General features: G+C 41.4%; 1 protein-coding gene across 35 annotated transcripts in view; it reads left to right on the top strand.

Moving 5' to 3' along the window:
• Nucleotides 1-20522, top strand: part of LOC130928466 (receptor-type tyrosine-protein phosphatase delta) — a 424924-nt gene that overhangs the window by 281003 nt on the left and 123399 nt on the right. For all 35 annotated transcript variants that reach the window (XM_057855080.1, XM_057855082.1, XM_057855084.1 and 32 more), the window contains exon 10: nt 20098-20278. In XM_057855080.1, coding sequence (XP_057711063.1) covers nt 20185-20278 — 94 coding nt within the window. In that variant the 5' untranslated portion in view covers nt 20098-20184. The remainder of the gene's footprint in view (nt 1-20097; nt 20279-20522) is intronic.

A 20522-nucleotide genomic window follows, 5' to 3' on the forward strand; every position in this document is an offset into this window, starting at 1 on the left:
TTTCTGCAACACCCCTACAAATCCTCTTCTTTAGCTTCCCTTTTATTTCCCCCAACATCTCACAGAGCCTCTCAGCTGTGTAGAAGTGCTTTACAAGAGAACCGAGACCTCAAACTGTAGAATCATGTTATTTTTACCTTTCATGACCGCGTTGCTTACTGCGACAAGTTGATATCTCACAAACACAGAGGGAAAACAACAGTGCCGTGACTTTAGATGACTTTCGTCCAAATGTAAAATTCCAAAGTCGGTGTGGCAGACATTCACGTTGGGTTTAATAAACAGGGTACCAATATGGACTTTATTACAAAGTACTCGAGACCAGTGTAGCTCAGCAGCCCCAGACAAGTAATTAAAGTTCACACTGAAGCCCGACTCTAAAATATAGTCATTATCCCGGCAAAAAAATACAACCTTTCCAGGTCACATCATTCTGTTTGCGGCTGTAAAACAAGTTTATTCCTGTCCCGGGCCATCATTATAGTAGCCCCGATCCACTCGCCGGCATTTTATGGAGCGCGGAGCAATCGGGGGCGACTGAGAGATTCCATAAAATTGCGGTATCACAATTGGCTCGACACAAGATAACTGTGTGAGCGTGACAATTTGGCCCCGGAATGTGTGCTTGATTATACCTTCTATCATTTTATATTCCGAGGCGTGCGCGGGGTCGTTTTTCATCGCCCCCGCCTTAACAAGCGCCGTCCCAAACAATGGCATCCAGTTTTTATAGCCCCCGTTAGAGCTAATCAGGCACCGTGCAATGAAAAACGATAGTTTATATCGGCACAATGTAAAGCTCGGAGGTCCTCGGGTGGGATGAAACCTAGCCGGTTGTCGTCCTCCTGCGCACTGACCACCTTTATCTCGGTGATCAAAAATAGCCCCGTCTTTGACGCCGGACGTTCAATCAATCGGCGCTGCGTCTCGTGAGGGACGGAGTTAGTTTCCTCAGGTTGGAAATCGTAAACTGTTTTCGCGTCGACAAAGAATTTCGGCTGCAAAACTGCAAAACAACGGTCGTTGGTTGCGCCGCTCCCGGAAAATGAGTAAGGGGGCGTGCAAGATTAATGACGGAGCTAACCGGGTATTTATCATCGGGCTCGAGAGTTATGCGACACCTTTCTAATCTGAATATATTTCATTGGGCTGTTATGGCACTCGGGCCTCATATGGGTTTTGTGTGCGTCGCCGTGTGAATGTTAATCATCCGCATGGGTGTGCGCGAGAGGATGCTCGTAAAGTGGATGAGGACCAGGCCGCAATAAACACCGAGCTATCCGGCTTGGCGGAACGGCCCCTGAGATAATTACAGAAAGATGAAGTTCCTCTTTGCGGCATGCTGAGGCCACTCCCCTTCTAGCGCCTCACTCACTCCTCCATTGTCCGATATTTTGGGTATGACACCAAAAACCATGTTTATGTCATATTTCATGCAGTGTTTTGTGCTCCTCAGTGAAATGGACCGCTTGGATGTGTGTGAAAGCGATCGATTTGTATATTCAATTTTTCAATCCCGCGCCATTAAAATGAGTCACCTCCGGCTTCAGTCTCGGGTTTAGGACGAATGCGAATGTGACGTCACCCGGGTCAGCGTCTCACAATACAGCATTGCTTTATACAACTCCTAGCAAAAAGTATGGAATCCCCAGTCTCGGACGAGCACTCACTCAGACATTTTGTCATGTAGAACAAACTCAGATAAAAAGGTTGAAAAAATATTGAATTAGTTCAAAAGTGTGGTGGTCAGTAAATGTTAATTTTATAAAGCAAATGCAGGGAAAATATATATGGAATCACTCTATTCTGAGTAAAAAAAAAAAAACATGGGATCATTAGAAACAAACAAAGAAATAACAAAACAAATCTATAGTATTTAGTAGCACCACATCAGGCTTTTATGAAAGGTTGCAGCCTCTGAGGCGTGGACTTGATGAGTATTCTTCATCAATTTGGTGCCAATTCTCTTTGAAGGCAGTTGCCAGATCATCCTTGCAGGTCGGGCCCTTGCTGTGGACCATTTTTTTTCAATAGGGTTGAGATTTGGGCTATTTGCAGGCCATGACATTAACTGGATGAGTCTTTCTCCAAGGAATGGTTTAACAGTTTTAGCCCTGTGGCATGACGCATTGTCATTTTGGAAAATGACAAAAATATTTTCAATTGAAGGGAAAAGAAAGCTGTCTGACATTTCAATGTACACTTGTGCATTCATCGAAGATTTAAGCCCTATATCATCAAGGACTGCGGGAATTTTGATGTTTTTTTCAGGCAATCATCTTTGTAAATCTCACTGGAACGGCAGCAAACAAAAGTTCCAGCATCATCGCCTTGTCCAGTTCAGATTCTTGACTCTTGACACCTTGTCCAGTGCAGATTCTTGACTCAGCCGACTACTGCATTTATTTACATTCATTTAATTACATTTATTTATGACAAATGACACTTTTTACAAATTTTTTAACTCACTTCCCCTATACTCCACACACAACGACAGAGAAAAATGGCCCAAATGTGTGCATTGTTTTGAAGGGGAAAAAAAAGTTTCTTAGAACTGCAATTTGAATGTAAAGCAGGTATTGTGTCTATGTTTTAGAAGGACTGAACCAGGGGCATGGGGCATTAATTGTGGTCATTGTGTTTGAAGTTAATGTGTAGCGGTTGCATTTCCATATGAATAGCTGTTGTTTGTTGGACAACGACTTGCCAATTCTAAAGCCCTTGGGTCATTTTGGCCACCTCTGGGTTTTCCGGGGGAGAGTCCATATCGGCCATTGCTTGGGACTAGTAGGAGTACCAGAATTCTCTGGGATTTCTAGTGTTTAAAGACTAATTGCTCATCATCTGCGCTTTACCAGATTGTTGTATAAAGTCGAATCGTCTCAAAATATGATTCCAATTCACATAATAATGCGATTTAAGACTTTTTTTTTTTTCCTGTCGTACGCACTTCAACCAGTTATGCTACCAGAACCAGAAGGGCTAACGAATTAGCCTTTTATCAAACCAGGCGGAACCGCCGTCATACTGTTTAAGTTAGAGATGTCCCGATCGGGTCCGATCACGTCATTTTCAAAGTATCGGAATCGGACATGCCTTTTTTTTTTTTTTATATATATATATTTTTTTAATTAAATCGTTTTCTAAGTGTATTTAACGTTACAGACATAATATGTTACACTCATCCAGAGTCTTTAGTTTAGGCTTAAGTTAGGGTTAGCAAATTTATCCCGTTAATTTTTTGAAAAAATTTATCACGTTAAAATATTTACCACAATTAACGCATGCGCTGCACGACCCACTCACGCATTGTCGCGTTCAATCTGTAATGGCGCCGTTTTACCTATATATAGAGCTAAAAGGCAGTGTCAAATGAGTAGAGTGAATTTTGGCAGCCTTTGGAGCCTTTTTATAATTGGCTAAAGCCTTCAAATCCCTCTCTCAACAATTAGAAATATCATGGGAAAGCAATGTGAGGAAGAAAGGGAGTACTTGATCTTTTTCTCAACACCTTATGATGTTATTTCCCAATGCAAAGAAGATATATCAATTGGTACCACTGCGCACAGTCATGGTTCCACTTCCCATCATGCATTTGGGCAGGGCTACAGTATCATTTACTGAAAGCTCAACAAATACACTAGATGGCAATATTTAGTCACAATATACAAAGTCACATTTATCCTTTAAGAATTACAAGTCTTTCTCTCTATGAAACCCTCTCACAGAAAGAATGTTAATAATATAAATGCCATCTTGAGGATTTATTGTCATAATAAACAAATACAGTACTTATGTACGGTATGTTGAATGTATATATATCGTCCGAGTTTTGTTCATTTTTTTCTTAATGCATTGCCAAAATGTATATGATCGGGAAAAATTATCGGGAATGATTGGAATTGAATCGGGAGCAAAAAAAAAAAGCAATCGGATCGGGAAATATCGGGATCGGATCGGGAGCAAAAAAAACATGATCTTAACAACCCTAGTTTAAGTGAGTGAGTTGATACCCATGACCCTGAGAGTTTCTGGTGCAGAAATCCTAAATAGTACCGTGGCATGTGGTATTTCGTGTCATCCCAGCCTTTAGCATCTTCAGCATTCCAGGCTGAAGTGCCAGTATGATTTCACCCCAAGGGCCGGACAGTTTATCTGTGGCAGATAGCAGCTGGTGTCTGCCCAACAGCCACCCCCTTGAGAAAGGGACGCCACTTTGCATGCTAGTCTTTTAGCAAGACGAGCCAACGTCCCCAATGATCCCCCCCCATATGCTCGTGTGCGGAAATTGGGACACGTTTGGTCATTGGGAAGCTATCTGGAGTCATCATTCTGCTCTAATTGTTGTTGCCATTCAAAATGTTTACAGTGACAAAAGACCACGGGGGCCCCTTGTGTCGCACGGGGTCCACTTTTGTTTGCGGATCGCGGGGCCCGTTCAACGCCATCCGTTTCTCAGGACTCCTACTTCACTTCGGCCGGTCCGGCTAACGACCTGTTTGATAAATCTCTCGGTTGTTTGCGTTTCTAATCCACGAGTGGCTAGCGAAGGCCGGGCTGGCGTCCTGCGTAGCGGCCTTGCCTGCTGTCGCGTCGGCTTGTCCGTGTTTATAGACAGATGGGAGGCAATACTGTAAAGCGGCTACTGTCGAGGCATAAAAGCAGCTGATAAATACAGATCGTTACCACATTGGGCAAACTGTCTCATGGATTAACATTTCACAGATGCTTGAATACATTCAATAGGAGATGTTTGAACAAAGACTGCTGATTTAAAAATAAATAAAAACATTTGATCTGAATTTAACTAGCAGTCAACAGCAGTTCAACAAGCTAATTGCTAATAACTAAAGATCGATTGATATATCGGTCAGCCAATATATCGGGCTGATATACAGTGATCCCCCGTTTTTCGCGGTTAATGAGGACCCGAACCCGCCGCGATAGGTGAAAAACCGGGAAGTCGCACTGTAAATGTAATAATTATGAGAAGTTTTTAGGGCTGTCAAAATTATCGCGTTAACGGGCGGTCATTTTGAAATGAATCACGTGAAAATATTTGACGCAATTAACGCACAAATGCCCCGCTCAAACAGATTAAAATGACAACAAAGTGAAATGTGTACTTGTTGTGTTTTTCGGAGTTTTATCGCCCTCTGCTAGCTTTTAAGAAGCTTTTAAGAACAGAATGTTAATAATGTTAATACCATCTTGTTGATTTATTGTTATAATAAACAAATACAACAATAATTTACAAAAAAATATGGCATATTTTATAGATGGTTTGAATTGCGATTAATTACGATGAATTAATTTTTAAGCTGTAATTAACTCGATTAAAAAAACTTTAATTGTTTGACACCCCTAGAAGTTTTAAACATGTTACTGTCCCGCCGAATTATTTTTAAACAAGAATAGAGCAGAAAAATTCCTGGCTTTATTGAATGCTTCACGAGAGTCCACTCAAGTCCGCTCACTTACACACAATGAGTTGCCAAAGCAACTGTATAACAAGTTAAACGATGATTGGCGCATGCGGTGCTTGATCAGCTCGGGACAGCTCATTTGTTTTTTGTTTTTTTGAGAAAAAATCCACGAGCGATCACTGTATGGGCTTTTTTTCAAGATAGGCTGATATATAGCCGATATAATCGAAGGACTTAGGTGTTAGCTGTTTGGGTGCTGATTTTTCTTATAAAGGTTGACCGGTATGTTGCTAATATATCGAGCTAATATATGGAGTTTTTTCAAGATCGCCCAATATCAGCCGATGTTATAGGATAACTGTTATGTTCACTGTTTGGGTGATGATCTTTCATATAAAGACTGACAGATATATTGGCCGACTGATATATCAGACCCATATAGACTTTTTTTCCCAAGATAAGCTGATATCAGCTAATATAGAGCTAATATAATAGAATAACTGCTTTGTTCGCTGTTTGGGTGATGATCTTTATTAACTGTCATTTTGCACGAAAGGAATCTGACCTTTTAGCCAGACTACCGAAATCGCGCCAGCCGAACCGCCGGACCCACGCTGGTACAGCTCCAACGACCCGGGCAGGCAGGTGGTACCCGGACATCCCGGCCAAAAGGCCAAACTCCATTTTACTGAATACAAACACAACTGAATGCTGTATGTTTGGATCTGTCATGCCTGAAAAGGAAAAAAAAAAAAACAAAAGGCCAAACTCCGCGCGTTCACCTTAGTCTTAACCCTTTGTACTGACTCCATTTTGAAACCTGGAGAAAGGCTTCAAACCACAAAATGACAATTTATTCAGGTCCACAGCGATCAAACGGCAAGGCGAAACAGAAACAGACTCACAGAAACAGGCAGGGAGGCAAGGTCACCCTATCACATGTCAACAAAAGGTTCCCGAGAAAAAATGACAACTCTTAGTTCAACATTCAGTCTTTTGAAGGCTCTCGCTGGGCTGCCCGTTGGCAGGAAGAAGGGTGTGTTTGGGCGTTGTTTAAGACGGTTGTCTGTTTGTGGATTGGACAGGAGGATTCAGAAGTTACTGTTGTCAGGGCAACGAGGGTTGGGGATTTTGCCACCTCAGCGTCAAAGGGGCTCTTGGAGTCTTCTCAGTCGTGTTATCAGTTAGATATCGGGTGTTTTCCGGTGTTCCTTGTGTTGGGACAAGGCGTCCCGCCATTTGTTTTGGACTGTCTGGGAAAACCAATTGCGAAAATAGTGCAGACGTGGGCTTGTCAGCGTCAATCTTGCTCAGTCAGTTGCATGACGCACACATTAAGCTTCCGTGATAAGAAGGCGTCATGTACCTCTTATGCCCTATGTTCTGCTTGTTTTCCTTAAATTATGGAATAAGTGCTATTTATTTTATATTGGGTGTGTTACAGTAATTCAAACACTAAATACGAGAAACGATACTATTGCCTGATTGATTATATTAAGTGTGCTAGAATAATACAAACAGTTAGACAGTTTGCCACCTCAGCGTCAAAGGGGCTATTGGAGTCTTGTCAGTCATGTTATCAGTTGGATATTGGGCGTTCTCCGGTGTTCCTTGTGTTGGGACAGGGTGTCCCGCCATTTGTTCTCGACTGTCCGGGAGAACTGATTGCGAGAATGAGGCAGACGTGGGCTTGTCAGCGTCAATCTTGCTCAGTTAGTTGCATGACGCACACATTGGGCTTCCATGATAAGACGGTGTCATGTACCTCTTATGCCCTATGTTCTGCTTGTTTTCCTTAAACTATGGTGTAAGTGCTATTTATTTTATATTGGGTGTGTTAGAGTAATACAAACAGTCGAACAGTAAAGACAAGAAACGATACTATTCCCTGATTGATTATATTAAGTGTGTTAGAATAATACAAACAGTTAGACAGTTTGCCACCTCAGCGTCAAAGGGGCTATTGGAGTCTTGTCAGTCATGTTATCAGTTGGATATTGGGCGTTCTCCGGTGTTCCTTGTGTTGGGACAGGGCGTCCCGCCATTTGTTCTGGACTGTCCGGGAGAACTGATTGCGAGAATGAGGCAGACGAGGGCTTGTCAGCGTCAATCTTGCTCAATAAACATTAAATACGGGAAAAGGTACTATCTCCTTCAGCACCACCTAGTGGCCAGTGTTACAATAGGAAGTATCAGAAGATAAAATCACTAAAATAAACATTGAAAGAATGAGTGTTTCAATTACCTGTTGTAATCAGCTTGCAAAATCGGCTTTAGACATTGACTGAATTAATTTTTAAAAAATCTGTATAGTCATCAGCCTTTGAAAATCCCATATCGGTCAACCTCTACGAATAACCACCAAATTCAAGGTCTGCTTCTCCTCCAGATACGCAGGCACAAGTAGAGTATATCTAAATGCACTTTCTCCAAGTGGCCGAATCTGTGTCTCTTAATGAAATGCTCAATTAGGAGCTTTAAATAGGTAATTATGCAGTAGCTAATCCCACAGCTCCTGGGCACTATCTCATTTAGATGACACTTGGGCAGGCCCAGGCGGCGCAGGCAGGGAGGCAGCCCCCCGTTAATGATAAGGCCGCCGTCGACACCCGTCGAGGCTGCGTCACACTTGACAATGTAGTCCTTAATCACGGATTTTGAGCGTTGCGGGAAGTGACGGGACTTTGGAGGGCGTCTCCGGGAATTTCACTCGTTCAAGGCAACCGAACGTCTCTGACGAACATGCGAAAATCTGGGCAAATTTTCCTCGCTGTAATTTATGGCATTTATGTGCGAGCAGGAAAATCAAATCTCTTTAAAATGTCAAACGGGGGGGCGCTAAACGCTTTTGATTTCCTGTTCTGACATTTGTTTGGCGATGGCATTTGAATTTCAATCTCTAACCTAGACAGATTCCTTCTTTGCGCGAAATACGACCGTCGCTTTGACGTTTTAAAGTCGCCGACCGCGCCGGTTTATCAACTCTCGAGTTGATTTTGCCTCGGGTGGAACCTTGACGAGTGCTAAAAACATTTCAAGGGCGGCCCAAATATCTTTTAATCAGCAATACGGCCACGGCGAAGAATTCTTTAGCACTTAATATTTAAAGGACTTTAAATGCTAACGTCCCACCCACACAAGGTGTCCTCTGGCCGTCTTATCGTGATGAAAAGAGGAAGGACAACAACAACAAAAAATGCGCCCGCATCTGTGTAGTCAGCAAATAAGCATCTCATATCAGCGATCATATTTTCATCCCGCCGCCCTGGCTGTTGCCGCCACTGATTTATTTCCATGCAAAAGGCTTTGATAAGCTCGCGCTTGCGTTGCTCTCTGTGCGCTTTCAGGATGTTGCCTCAGTGTTCTTATCGCTCTGCAAAAACACGGAAAAGTCCGGTGGGGGAGCTTTTTGTGACGTGATTTTTGCACATCCTCGTCAAGCCAGGGACTGACTTCTCATGAAGCATTTTGACTGGTCGGGGGCGAAAGAAACATGGATCACTGTCCGTGGCAGCCAACGAGTGAAGTTAGGTGACGTTTTGAATTCCAAATGGAAAATGTCAAACATAGACTTCATAACCTATTGACATGACACGGGAAACGGGGCCGATTCGTAGGGGGCCTATTTTCAAACACTTCAAATTCAAATATTTACAAAAACCAAAGCTGCTACCGACCTAAACCAAAACAGGCACCTACCTTGGCCATATGTGAGTCTCCATGAGCAGCGGCATCAAAAAATATAAAGTCGTTCCCTTATAAAATCCCGATTAATTATTTTTTTATACAAGTATAAAAACTTTAAATGGCTCTAAAACTCTCAAATTTTACACTAGATGCAAAAAAAAAAAAATCACCTTCATTTTCAGGATCAAAGTTTTTGACCAAAATAGCAACTTAATTTGTTTTTGTTTTTTTTTGCAATTTTTCAACAGCTAACAAATCACTCAATTAAACATCAGAAACTTAATACTTGAGGAAAACATGCAGAATTAATCATAAATAAATAGTAAATAGATCATTAATAAATTCTATATACAATCACAACTTATTATAGAATAGAATATCCCTTGATTATCATGATACACTCTCTACTGTTAGCAGAGGCGTCGCGTTCCATTAAGCAAACCAGGCAATTGCCTAGGGCCGCCAGCCAGCAGGGGCCCCAAGAGGGCCTACAGATTTAGCACACGCAGCTTTACTACACTGTCGCAGCGACAAGTGCAGGGAGTGTTTCAATACCATGGAATAATTTGGCAGATTATCTAACAATTCTGTTATCAATCCATAGCACTAACCATGTCACGTAGATTATACATGTTTAAGAAAGTCCAATCAGCTATTAATACCACATGATTGTTTAAAGAGTGACTCACCAAGCACTGTCTGGAAAGTCCTTGCCGAGTTGTTTTATGTTGATTTTCACAGGCCACCTCATTATTCATGTGACTACTTAAAGAAATTGTGATTTTTCCCCCCAAAAATCTATAAATGGGTCCATCGTATTCCTCGTCAAATACTCTATAAGAAAAATATAACATATATGCATCTAAAATAATCCTAAACGATTTTATCAGCAATTTTAATACTCCTTTTATCAAGGTTCCTTGGGTATACGTACGTTCCCATAGCAACCAGTCCTGTTATTGTCCTACGTCACAAGCGCTGCGTATTCTGGGAGCGAGAATAGGTGTAAGGTGCGCATTTCGAGCAGAGAGGAATCTGAGTGCGTCCATGAACGAATGTAAGTACATCTATATGAGTCAGTGTAAAGTTCTTAGTTTTCGTCACTTTTATGGCCAAGATGACCGCACGTGGACGCAGCGTGCACTCGCACCCCCCCACCCTTGTGTTCAATATACTGCGCGAGTATGTATGTGTGTCATGTGACTCAGAAGGGCCCCATGTTGCTTGTTGCCTGGGGCACCCTTGGTACGCCTCTGACTGTTAGCAAATGAGGCTAGCGGCCGCCTGGCGTAAAAGGAGCTTTTCTTGTGAAAATTCTTGTGAATAAATGCTTAAATCCTCGAATTCTTCATAGATATGGACATAAAACAGTCTGGATTCTTGGTTAAAAGCAAAGAAACCGAACAGTTAGGGTCTATTTTACATATATTGACGAATTTCCATGCTACTATGTTAGCGAATGAGGCTACCGGCCGCCTGGCAAAAAATCTTGTGAATAAATGCTTAAATCCCTGAATTATTCATAGAGATGGACGTAAAACAGTCTCGATTCTTGGTTAAAATGTGCAGTTAGCGTTTATTTTACGTATATAGTAAAGTGCAATGCTACTATGTTAGCGAATGAGGCTAGCGGGCGCCTGGCGTAAAAGGAGCTTTTCTGGAAAAAAATATTGTGAATAAATGCTTAAATCCCCAAATTTTTTATAGATATGGACGTAAAACAGTCTCGTTTCTTGGTTAGAAGCCAAAACAATGTGCTGTTAGCATTTATTTTACGTAAATATGTCGAAGTATAATGCTAGTCTGTCAGTCAATGTGGCGGCCGCCTCATGTAAACATCTTTTCCGATAAAAAAATCCTTGTGAATAAATGCTTAAATCCTCGAATTGTTCATAGATATGGATGTTAGCAAATGAGGCTAGCGGCCGGCTGGCGTAAACAGAGCTTTTGTGGCGAAAATTCTTGTGAAGAAATGCTTAAATCCCTGAATTCTTCATAGATGTGGACGTAAAACAGCCTCGATTCTTGGTTAAAAGCTAAGAAACCGTACAGTTAGGGTTTATTTTACGTATATTGACGAAGTACCATGCTACTATGTTAGCGAATGAGGCTAGCGGGCGCCTGGCGTAAAAGGAGCTTTTCTGGAAAAAAATATTGTGAATAAATGCTTAAATCCCTGAATTTTTCATAGATATGGACGTAAAACAGTCTCACTTCTTAGTTAGAAGCCAAAACAATGTGCTGTTAGCATTTATTTTACGTAAATATGTCGAAGTATGATGCTAGTCTGTAAGTCAATGTGGCAGCCGCCTCATGTAAACAGCTTTTCCGGTAAAAAATTATTGTGAATAAATGCTTAAATCCTCGAATTATTCATAGATATGGATGATAGCAAATGAGGCTAGCGGCCGCCTGGCGTAAAAGGAGCTCTTCTGGTGAAAATTCTTGTGAATAAATGCTTAAATCCCCAAATTCTTCATAGATATGGACGTAAAACAGTCTCGATTCTTGGTTAAAAGCAAACCGTACAGTTAGGGTTTATTTTATGTATATTGACGAAGTACCATGCTACTATGTTAGTGAATGAGGCTAGCGGGCGCCTAGCGTAAAAGGAGCTTTTCTTTCGAAAATTCTTGTGAATAAATACTTAAATCCCCGAATTTTTCATAGACATGGACGTAAAACAGTCTCGATTCTTGGTTAGAAGCAAAAAAAAATTGCTGTTAGCATTTATTTTACGTAAATATGTCCTTCCTTTTTGTATGCGGTACAACCTTCGTAGTTAGGCATCGCGCAAAAATGTCGAACTGACACGTCAGTGATGATGTCTATGTCTCACATAAGGTCAACTAAAGCCTCTCGAAAGCAAAGCATGTCGGTCAACATGAAAACATCACCTTCAGCGAGGAGATAGTATTGTGCCGCCTGTGTAATTTAAGGGAACTCGAACCACTGCTAATGTGGCATAACATTCTAGCTCAGGGTACACCGAGGCAAATTAGCATTTAGATAATGGGAGACACTTGGCATTTTGATTCTTTTGCTGCCCTCTGAATGTGGCGCTCGGGGGCCCCCCCGAGTCACCTCCGCGCCTCCTTGGCGTTTTCCTCCGTAGCGCATTTACATAGCAAACGGCTTGGCCGCGCTTCAAAAAGCACTAAAATGTCAACAGCCGCGTTCAATTGTATACAAAAAGAAAAAGTGTTTTTAATCCTAATCGTTTAGTTGTTTTAAATGCTGCTACTCCCTCCCTCATGGTCTGTTGTTTTCTCATCTTTCATCCCAACACGGAGCTAGTACGTTTGGGGTGCGTGGAGGGTTGCCAACTCCCTGAAAAAGAAAATAAAAACAACAATCCCGTAGTATCCGTCTGTCCGTCCGTCCGTCCATCCATCCATCCATCCATCCGCAGAACGACTGCAGATTCAGCTGATTTTGTGGATTATTTCGTTTATTTTTCGCATCACGCCAGCCCAAGCGCTAATACTTGTTTGACCAATGAGATGACGGAATTGTCCAAAAGGTGGGGGACTGCGTTCCCCGACATATTCTTGAAACGCACCATACCAGTATTCGTTGTTTCTTCAAATAAAACACAAGTTTCATGATAATACGGGACGCGTACTTTTGTTTCTTAACACGGGACGATTCTGTTTTTCAAGGGACGGTTGGCAACCGACCTTCAAAAATAATGTTGATTCATTTGATAATCGCTGAAATATGCATGAATGTTTATATACCCCTCACTCACCTACTTATTATTTGCTTCCCCTTGCCTAGTTGCTCCACTTATCCATTTAATTTGCAGCGCTCTGCTCACCTCTCCTCGCTTTGTATGTAACATGATTGAACCAAAGCAGCACCAAATTCACGCAGCGTAAATTTAATCCGAGCCTTTGCGGGTTGACTGCCGCTCCTCACATTTTTCTCACCCAGCCCAATCCCGACACACTTTCTGCTCTTGACACAATGGACTCCTCTAGCAGCAGCCTGTTTGCATGATAACACATTTTTTTTGTGCCCCAACCTCATGCTTGTACTAATGCTGACACGCAAGGTCGAGCGTGACCCTATACGACGCCGTAACATAACTGACAATCATTCACCGCCGCCATCATCACCCATTGAAAAGACGTTAACCGCGACCATTACGAAGCGCCATCAAGGTCAGCGCCGGCGATCAGCGCATGTAGACAAAGATGAAATACTTTTACAAATTTTCCCCTCGTCGCGAGCACGGCAAAGTCTTGCCGTAACCTTGCGCGGGGCATCATCAGTCAATCCGCGGCAGGTCAGGGTCTTGCACTTTAGGTGACCATCCATCTGAAGCCAACAGCTGTTGGGGAACAGAAAGAGAGAGTGGGGGGTCAAGGAGAGGCTGAAGAAAATGAAGACAAACAAACAGAGGCGTTCCGACATAAGGCCACTCTGTAAACAAAAATGTAGTACAAGTTAGCTTCTGCCTGGCCTGGCGTGGTTAGCTTTAATGAGTTGACAACTTTAGCGTCAATTGCTTCCTGAAAACAGGGTTCGTACGGGTGTTCGAAAATGCTTGCTCAAGGTATGACAAAGGCTTAAATTTAGCATTTTGCCACATACGAAAAAAATGCAAAAAATTAATACGGTAATTAAAATACTAACTTTGAAGAAGCGGGGGCTAGGATTTTTAGTGTACGGTCAAAAATCACAGCCACACATGTTTTTTTGCCATTTAAAATGAATGGAAAATTTGGACGTCAATAGCCGTCAATGGCATAGCCTTATTTGGGTGCCAGTTGCATGTCAGTGTGCTGTAATACTAAGTGTACGGTCAAAAAAATCACTGCCACACTTGTTTTTCTGGCATTTAAAATGAATGGAAATTTTGGACGTGCATAGCTGTCAATGGCATGGACGTGCATGGCCTGCAAAAATTACATATATCCAAAGAAATACCACGTGCCCAAAAAAATGAGGCAAAGTCAGTTTTGCCACATGGCAAAATCAATTTTGCCACTTACCACATTCCAAAATCCATTTTGCCAAATGGCAAAAAATGCCACATGCCAAAATACATTTTGCTACATACGAAAAAAATGCCACATGCCAAAATCCATTTTGCCACATGCCAAAATTAATTTTGCCACATATCACATGCCAAAATATTTTTTGCCTCATGGCAAAAAAATGCCACATGCCAAAATCCATTTTGCACATACACAAAAAAATGCCACATACCAAAATCCATTTTGCCAGCCACATGGCAAAAAAAAATGCATCATGCCAAAATCCATTTTTCCACATGGCAAAAAAATGCCACATGCCAAAATAACTTTTCCACATACGACAAAAAATGCCACATGCCAAAATACATTTTGCCAAATGGCAAAATCAATTTTGCCATATACCAAAATCCATTTTGCCACACGGCGAAAAAATGCATCATACAAAATACATTTTTCCGCATGGCAAAAAAAAAATGCAACATGCCAAAATACATTTTTCCACATACGACAAAAATACCACATGCCAAAATACATTTTGCCACATGGCAAAATAAAATTTGCCACATTCCACATTCCAAAATCCATTTGGCCACAAGGCCCAAAAAAAAAAACCCGCCATATGCCAAAATCCATTTTGCCACATGCTTTCAGGTTAAGACATGCCTGAATGGGAAATATTACGTCTTGTGACAAAAGAAATTTCAGGATACGAAAGGCAGGAAATACAGTATGGCTGGTACTCACAGCTGCCAGAGTTGACTGAATGTAACATACTCATAGCTGCTCTTCCACTGGCTATTGCCTAGCATTCCTGGCTTCCAATTGGCTAAGAGGGACCTCTACTGCATGTGTGTATCCCAGCATCCTTGTGTTCCGACAGCTTTACACGAGTGGAGTAACTTTTACTGTTTATTCTTGTTTTTTTTCCACACTATGCACAACTTGTAATAACCTTGCTTTACTAGTTTCAGCAAGAATGGAATAGTTTGTTATTTTTGTTGTTGTTGTGAACTATAGTTCCATGCAAACTTTAATTGAAATATCATTTAGCTTAACAATTGGAGTCATGAGAGCCATTTTTCCAGTGCCCCAAATCTCTAAGAAAGCGCATTTCTCAAGGTTTCATCAGGCGTGACATGTGTGTCTCCGTCATTCGAACAACATGCTAAGCCTACGCTAGCACAGAGCACAAAACTTTCACTGCCTCTTATGGGGTTTCTGAATCGGCACCTTTCAAGCTAAATTACTAGAGCCTCTGGGGTCGTCGAACATTTTTGAAGATGTTTGCGTACTTGTGAGAAGGCAAAAAAGAAACATTGGGATTTTTCCAAAATGTACTGGAAAATAGGTCTTGAAAGTCCTTAAAAAGTGCTTTGAATTTAGACATGAAAAAATGTACGACCCTCGTCGTCGTCCTCTCCCGCTTAAAAGGGGGAAAGAATTCATATGAAAAACAAGCAAGTTGATATGTTGCAACATTCCTGCACTCGCAATACCAGCAGGTGCCTCTGGAGCAATTATCACACGGGCAAAGGTCATTAGACCCAATTAGCTTCCTGTGGTGCATCTCACAGGAGGGATGATAAGGGATGGAAGGGGGTGTTGACAATATCAGCGTATCATAAAAGAAGTCTCCTTTGTGAGAGTGGGGAGCAGGGGCAGATTCACCAGGGTGGCACGGGTGGGGCAACTGCCACCCTAAAAGATGGGCTGATGAAAAAGTGTTGTCAGTGCGGATCCTTATAATAATTATTAAAAGTATTAAATCGATCGACGGCCTTTAAATCGAATCACCGCTGAATATCGTATCATTGTCCAATTGATGATAATGTGTTATACCATCATATTTGCCTCCCTCTCGCTACCCTGGTGGGAAAGCCCGCTAGAAGTAAATAAGCCCAGTAAATCAAATCCTGTCGTGCACTTGTCAGGATTTCAACTTGTGACGGCTGCGAGCCCGCAGTCGTGGCTTAGTTTGACTCAGAAAATTGCCATGGAAACATAATGTAATATGGAAAGTATTTAATGGTCGGAAGACGTCATTTGTTAATATCGCAAAAGCCAAGTGCTACAACACAGTGGTATGAAAAAGTATTTGAACCTTTGGGAATTTCTCACATTTCTGCATAAAATCATTATCAAATGTGAGCTGAGCTTTGTCAAAATCACACAGATGAAAATACAGATTCTGATTTAACTAAAACCACCCAAACATTTATAGTTGTTCATATTTTAATGAGAATAGCATCTTAACAATGACAAACGGGGGGGAAATAAGTGAACCCTCTGCCTAAGGAGACTTAAAGAGTAGGGCTGTCAAAATTATCGCTAATTTTCTTAATTAATCACGTTAAAATATTTGACGCTATTAACGCACATGCCCGGCTCAAACAGATTAAAATGAAAGCACAGTGACATGTCCACTTACTTGTGTTTTTTGGTGTTTTTTCGCCCTCTGCTGGCGCTTGGGTGCAACTGATTTTATGGCCATTGAGCATTGTGTAATTATTGACATAAAAAAATGGCAAGCTACTAGTTTATTTTTTGATTGAAAATTTTACAAATTTTATTAAAACGAAAACATTAAGAGGGGCTTTATTATAAAATGTCTATAACGTGTACTAACATTTATCTATTAAGACCTACAAGTCTTCCTATCCATGGATCGCTTTAAGAGAATGTTAATGATGTTAATGCCATCTTGTTGATTTGTTATAATAAACAAATACAGTACTTATGTACCGAATTTTGAAAGTATATATCCATCTTGTGTCTTATATTTCCATTCCAACAATAATTTACAGAAAAATATGGCATATTTTATACATGGTTTGAAATGCGATTAATTACAATTAATTAATTTTTAAGCTGTAATTAACTCTATTAAAATGTTTAATCGTTTGAAAGCCCTATTAAACAGCAATTGAAACCAATTTTTACCAAACATTTTAAGTCAGGTGTGTGGCCAATCACTGATGAGTTGTTTACACTTCCCTGCCCACTATAAAACACACACCTGTGTCAGGGAAGTTCAAGTTTGAACTCCAAGACAAGTATCAATCAATAGCTCAAATAAGAGAAAGAATCAAACCCAGCCAAGGATTGCCTGCTTCGAAGACTTTATAAACAAGATATATATCAAGGGTACAAATGGTGTGTTCCATCCAGGAGCTGTGACCACTCAGGAGTACAAAGGAGTACAATAGAGGCTGGACATTTAATTAAATTAAAATATGAAATGTGATGGTTCACTAACTTATTTTCCCCCTTCTGTCATTGTTTGCATGCTATCCTCCTTAAAATATGAAAACCTATGAATGTTTGGGTGGTTTTAGTTGAATTAGACAGTTTTTTCATCTGTGTGATTTTGACGAGGATCACATTTGATGGTGATTTTATGCAGAAATGTGAGAAATTCCACAAAGGTTCAGATACTTTTTCATAGTACTTTGTCTGACTTAGCTGCACAGTCACTCTAGTCTGAAATAGGTTCCTCGCTAGTAGACGTTTAATCCATTTTGAACCGGAAGGCTGGCAGCGAACATTCATTCGAGTTAAATATGTCCAACTCCAAGTAACTTAGTCTCATTCCAAATGCACAGCAGTCTTTAAAAAGTGAGCTTTGCACTTTGATGCTTTTCATAGAACATTGATGACAATACAGAGAAAGAGGGAGAAAAACAACACGCGCACAAAGCCGTCTTTCTTCCCCTGGTGTTGTTATTGTGTTCCTATTCAGAGCTGCCTCTATTCAAAAAGGATGATAGCCATCGTGCATTATTAAACAAAGCCAGACAACATGCGCGGTGTTAATTAGAAAAGGGTGGAGTGTGTGCGAGAGTGATACTTATCAGCCAAAGACGAGAAAGGGGAGGATTGCTGATGTTTTCCGAAACGGACTTGTCACATTTTTGTTCCGGCACCAAGCCATCTGACTGCTGATGAGCTGGCGTGCCGAATGCGTTCTCTCCCACATGCCAGCGGTGAGCGGTCCTGGGTCCAAACCTCTGCTGAGGTTACTTCAGAATTAGCAAGCAAGAGGGCGCAACCGCTGGAAAGAATTGAAAATTTGTTTTGGACGTGTGGGGAAAACATTTTTGTTGAATTGACGTGAAACGCCGCCGACAGCAACTCCCAGTTGTCTACCGCCGTCAGTATATTGATTTTGAAATCAACTTTGTAATTCATTTTAATGAATCGCACAATATATTTGCCTCAAATTTCGTCTGGTTTCGCTGTAGTGGAACAATGCACTCTCAAAACTCCACACTGTTTAAAAGGACTGTTAAGTTGCGCGAATGAATGAAAAGCAAGACACATCGAGACCAGTGATGAGTACCTAATTCTGAACAAAAGTTGAGCGTGTTGTAATGAACATTTACTCAATTTAGTCATTCAGCAGGGCAGAGAACCAAAAGTGGTATTTGCCATGTGGCATTTTGTCTTTGCCATGTAGCATTTTTTTTGCCATGTGGCAAAATACATTTTGCCATGTTGCCAATGCTCCATGGCAAAATTCTTTCTGCCACATGGCAAAAATCCATTTTGCCACATGGCAAAAAAATGTCACATGGCAAAATCCATTTTGCCACATGGCAAAAAAAATGCCACATGAAAAAATCCATTTTGTCACATGACAAAAAAATGTCAAATGGCAAAATCCATTTTGCCACATGGCAATAAAAATGCTACATGACAAAATCCATTTTGCCACATGGCAAAAAAATGTCACATGGAAAAATCCATTTTGTCACATGGGAATAAAAATGCTACATGGCAAAATCCATTTTGTGACATGGCAAAAAAAAAAAAATGCCACATGGCATAGACAAAATGCCACATGGCAAAAATCCATTTTGCCACATGGCAATAAAATTATACATGGCAAAATCCATTTTGACACAAGGCAGTAAAAATGCTATATGGCGGAATCCATTTACGACATGGCAAAAAAAATGCCACATGGTATAGACAAAATGCCACATGGCAAAAATCCATGTTGGTCCATGGCAAAAAAATGCCACATGGCAAAATCCATTTTGCCACAAGGCAATAAAAAATGCTACATGGCGGAATCCTTTTACGACATAGCAAAAAAAAAAAAAATGCCACATGGCATAGACAAAATGCCACATGGCAAAAATCCATGTTACTACATGGCAAAAAAATGCCACATGGAAAAATCCATTTTGTCACATGGGAATAAAAATGCTACATGGCAAAATCCATTTACGACATGGCAAAAAAATGCCACATGGCAAAATCCATTCTGCCACATGGCAAAAATCCATGTTGCTACATGGCAAAAAAATGCCACATGGCAAAATCCATTTTGCCACATGGCAAATACCACTTTTGGTTCTCGGTGACTCTTCATTTTGGGGAAAGCTGATGTTCCGTTGCAATCTTATGCATTATTTATGCTTCTACGGCGTGCCGATGGCGAAGGTACGGCGTCGACCGTACGCCGTCGAAGAGCATGTGAAGCTCTGCGTAGAAGTGACGCATTCCGCTGTAGTGGCCCACCCAGTCACTAGTGGGCTGTATCCTTAACTTTGTGTGTTTTCGTGGACATTTGCGGGGCTTCACGTAGCACTCCTTGGTTTCTTTAATCCAGACAATTCTTTCCTCAACCAGTTCCATACAACCAACAGAAAAATAGCGGGATTGTTGCTTGTATCCATGTTGACCAGACATAGCAATCATGGCATTTTGTGTCGACCAATCACAGTCCTTTTGATTTATGTGAGCCCCAGAGATGCAATCTCAACAGGTGCATATCTCCGCTGGGTTCCTTCTATTACGTCCTGATGTGACGATTCCATTTGGAGAAGTGTCAGAACCTAGCCCGCGAGCACGTCGGTTGTCTCCTAAATGTGGCACCTCCGGCCGAGGCCGCGCGGGATTATGTCACCGATGTGCACGTCGAGATAAAACCCGGCGAGTGAAGAGCTTTGTTTCATTCACTTCCTCTCCTCTCTCTTTCTCGTCCGGCGTAGGCTGTGACTACGTTCGCTGCATCTGAGAAATCAGAGCGGACTGACTCACAGGGCTCTGTGAGCCAGCGCCACCGAGGCTGCCAAAGCATGCTGGTGCCAAGCTGTCCCACCGTGCGCCGAGCCAGGCCCGCGCTGATGCTCATCACCCTGGGTCTGCTCCTCCACCTCGCCGACGCTCAAAGTAAGTTTTCTCCAAAGATTTGTACGATTGTTAGCTGTTTGACCTTGGAAGAAATGTCATCAGGTGTGAGACTCGGTGTGAGTTGTGGTTCACAGAAGCAGTGTTGATAATGCTTATTTTTTTTGTTATATTTTGGTCATCACAAAATATGTTTGTCTTCATCTAGTTTTGTTGACGTTGACTAAAAAATTTTTCCTCTGTAAAAAAACAAAACACTCCAAAAATGAATAAATATTTTCCAACA

Source organism: Corythoichthys intestinalis, chromosome 13, assembly GCF_030265065.1.
Source record: "Corythoichthys intestinalis isolate RoL2023-P3 chromosome 13, ASM3026506v1, whole genome shotgun sequence".
Taxonomy (NCBI): Eukaryota; Metazoa; Chordata; class Actinopteri; order Syngnathiformes; family Syngnathidae; genus Corythoichthys; species Corythoichthys intestinalis.